Source organism: Eimeria mitis, genomic scaffold (genome assembly GCF_000499745.2).
Source record: "Eimeria mitis Houghton genomic scaffold, Emh_scaff1992, whole genome shotgun sequence".
In the NCBI taxonomy this organism is placed as follows: domain Eukaryota; phylum Apicomplexa; class Conoidasida; order Eucoccidiorida; family Eimeriidae; genus Eimeria; species Eimeria mitis.
In genome coordinates this window covers 8,119-9,047 of record NW_013570316.1, presented here as the reverse complement: position 1 = coordinate 9,047, position 929 = coordinate 8,119, and the positions used below count along the sequence as shown (strand labels likewise).

The 929-nt window shown below is 51.1% G+C and overlaps 1 protein-coding gene across 1 annotated transcript; it reads left to right on the top strand.

Annotated features, from left to right (window-relative positions):
- Positions 1–222: 222 nt before the first annotated feature.
- EMH_0047010 (uncharacterized protein) lies at positions 223–860 on the top strand (the record flags this gene model as incomplete). The annotated part of the gene is made up of 3 exons (XM_013496235.1): positions 223–250; positions 401–513; positions 645–860. The coding sequence occupies 3 exons, from the start codon at positions 223–225 to the stop codon at positions 858–860; spliced, it is 357 nt and encodes a 118-aa protein (XP_013351689.1).
- Positions 861–929: the final 69 nt, after the last annotated feature.

The following is a 929-nucleotide window of genomic DNA, read 5'->3' as shown; positions in this document are numbered from 1 at the left end:
ATATATATATATATATATATATATATATATATACATATATAATATATATATAAACACAACGATATATAGACGCATATGCGGTTGGTTTACAACCCCACCGTTGGGAGTGTGCCGTGTATGCCTTCAGTAAGAACGACCCCGTTTCTGGATTTATAGAAAACGAGGCCTTGCTGCAGCGCCCTATCCAGGTGTATGTACACCGCAACCTCTGAGTTTCTACGCATGCCGCTCAATACTGCTGCTTCACCAGGTAAGCCCGTCGCAAAGTCTGAACAGCAGCAGCAGCAGCAGCAGCAGCAGCAGCAGCAGCAGCAGCAGCAGCAGCAGAAGCAGCAGCAGAAGAGGGGGAAGGAGAAGGAATGAGAGATAGAAAGATATTTACGGATTTGTTTTGGGGCAGCTAATTACATGCAGCAGATACAACAGCAGCAGCAGCAGCAGCAGCAGCAGCAGCAGGAGCAGCAGCAGCAGCAGCAGCAGCAGGAGCAGCAGCAGCAGCAGCAGCAAACTTACGTATATGGTTTCTATGCATGCGGTGCAGCCCCAGGTGTCTGATAGACATCCAGTTCCATAGATAAGTGCCGTGCACACACACTGGCAGCTCTGCTGCTGAACATACTCGCGTCATAAACAACTCGCTGCAGCAGCAGCAGCAGCAGCAGCAGCAGCAGCAGCAGCACAAGCAGCAGCACAAGCAGCAGCAGCAGCAGCAGAAGGAGCAGCAGAAGGAGCAGCAGAAGCAGCAGCAGAAGCAGCAGCAGAAGCAGCAGCAGAAGGAGCAGCAGAAGGAGCAGCAGAAGGAGCAGCAGAAGGAGCAGCAGAAGCAGCAGCAGAAGGAGCAACAGCAGCAGCAGCAATAGCGGCGGGGGTAGATGCAGCACACACACACACACACACACACACACACACACACACACATATATATATAT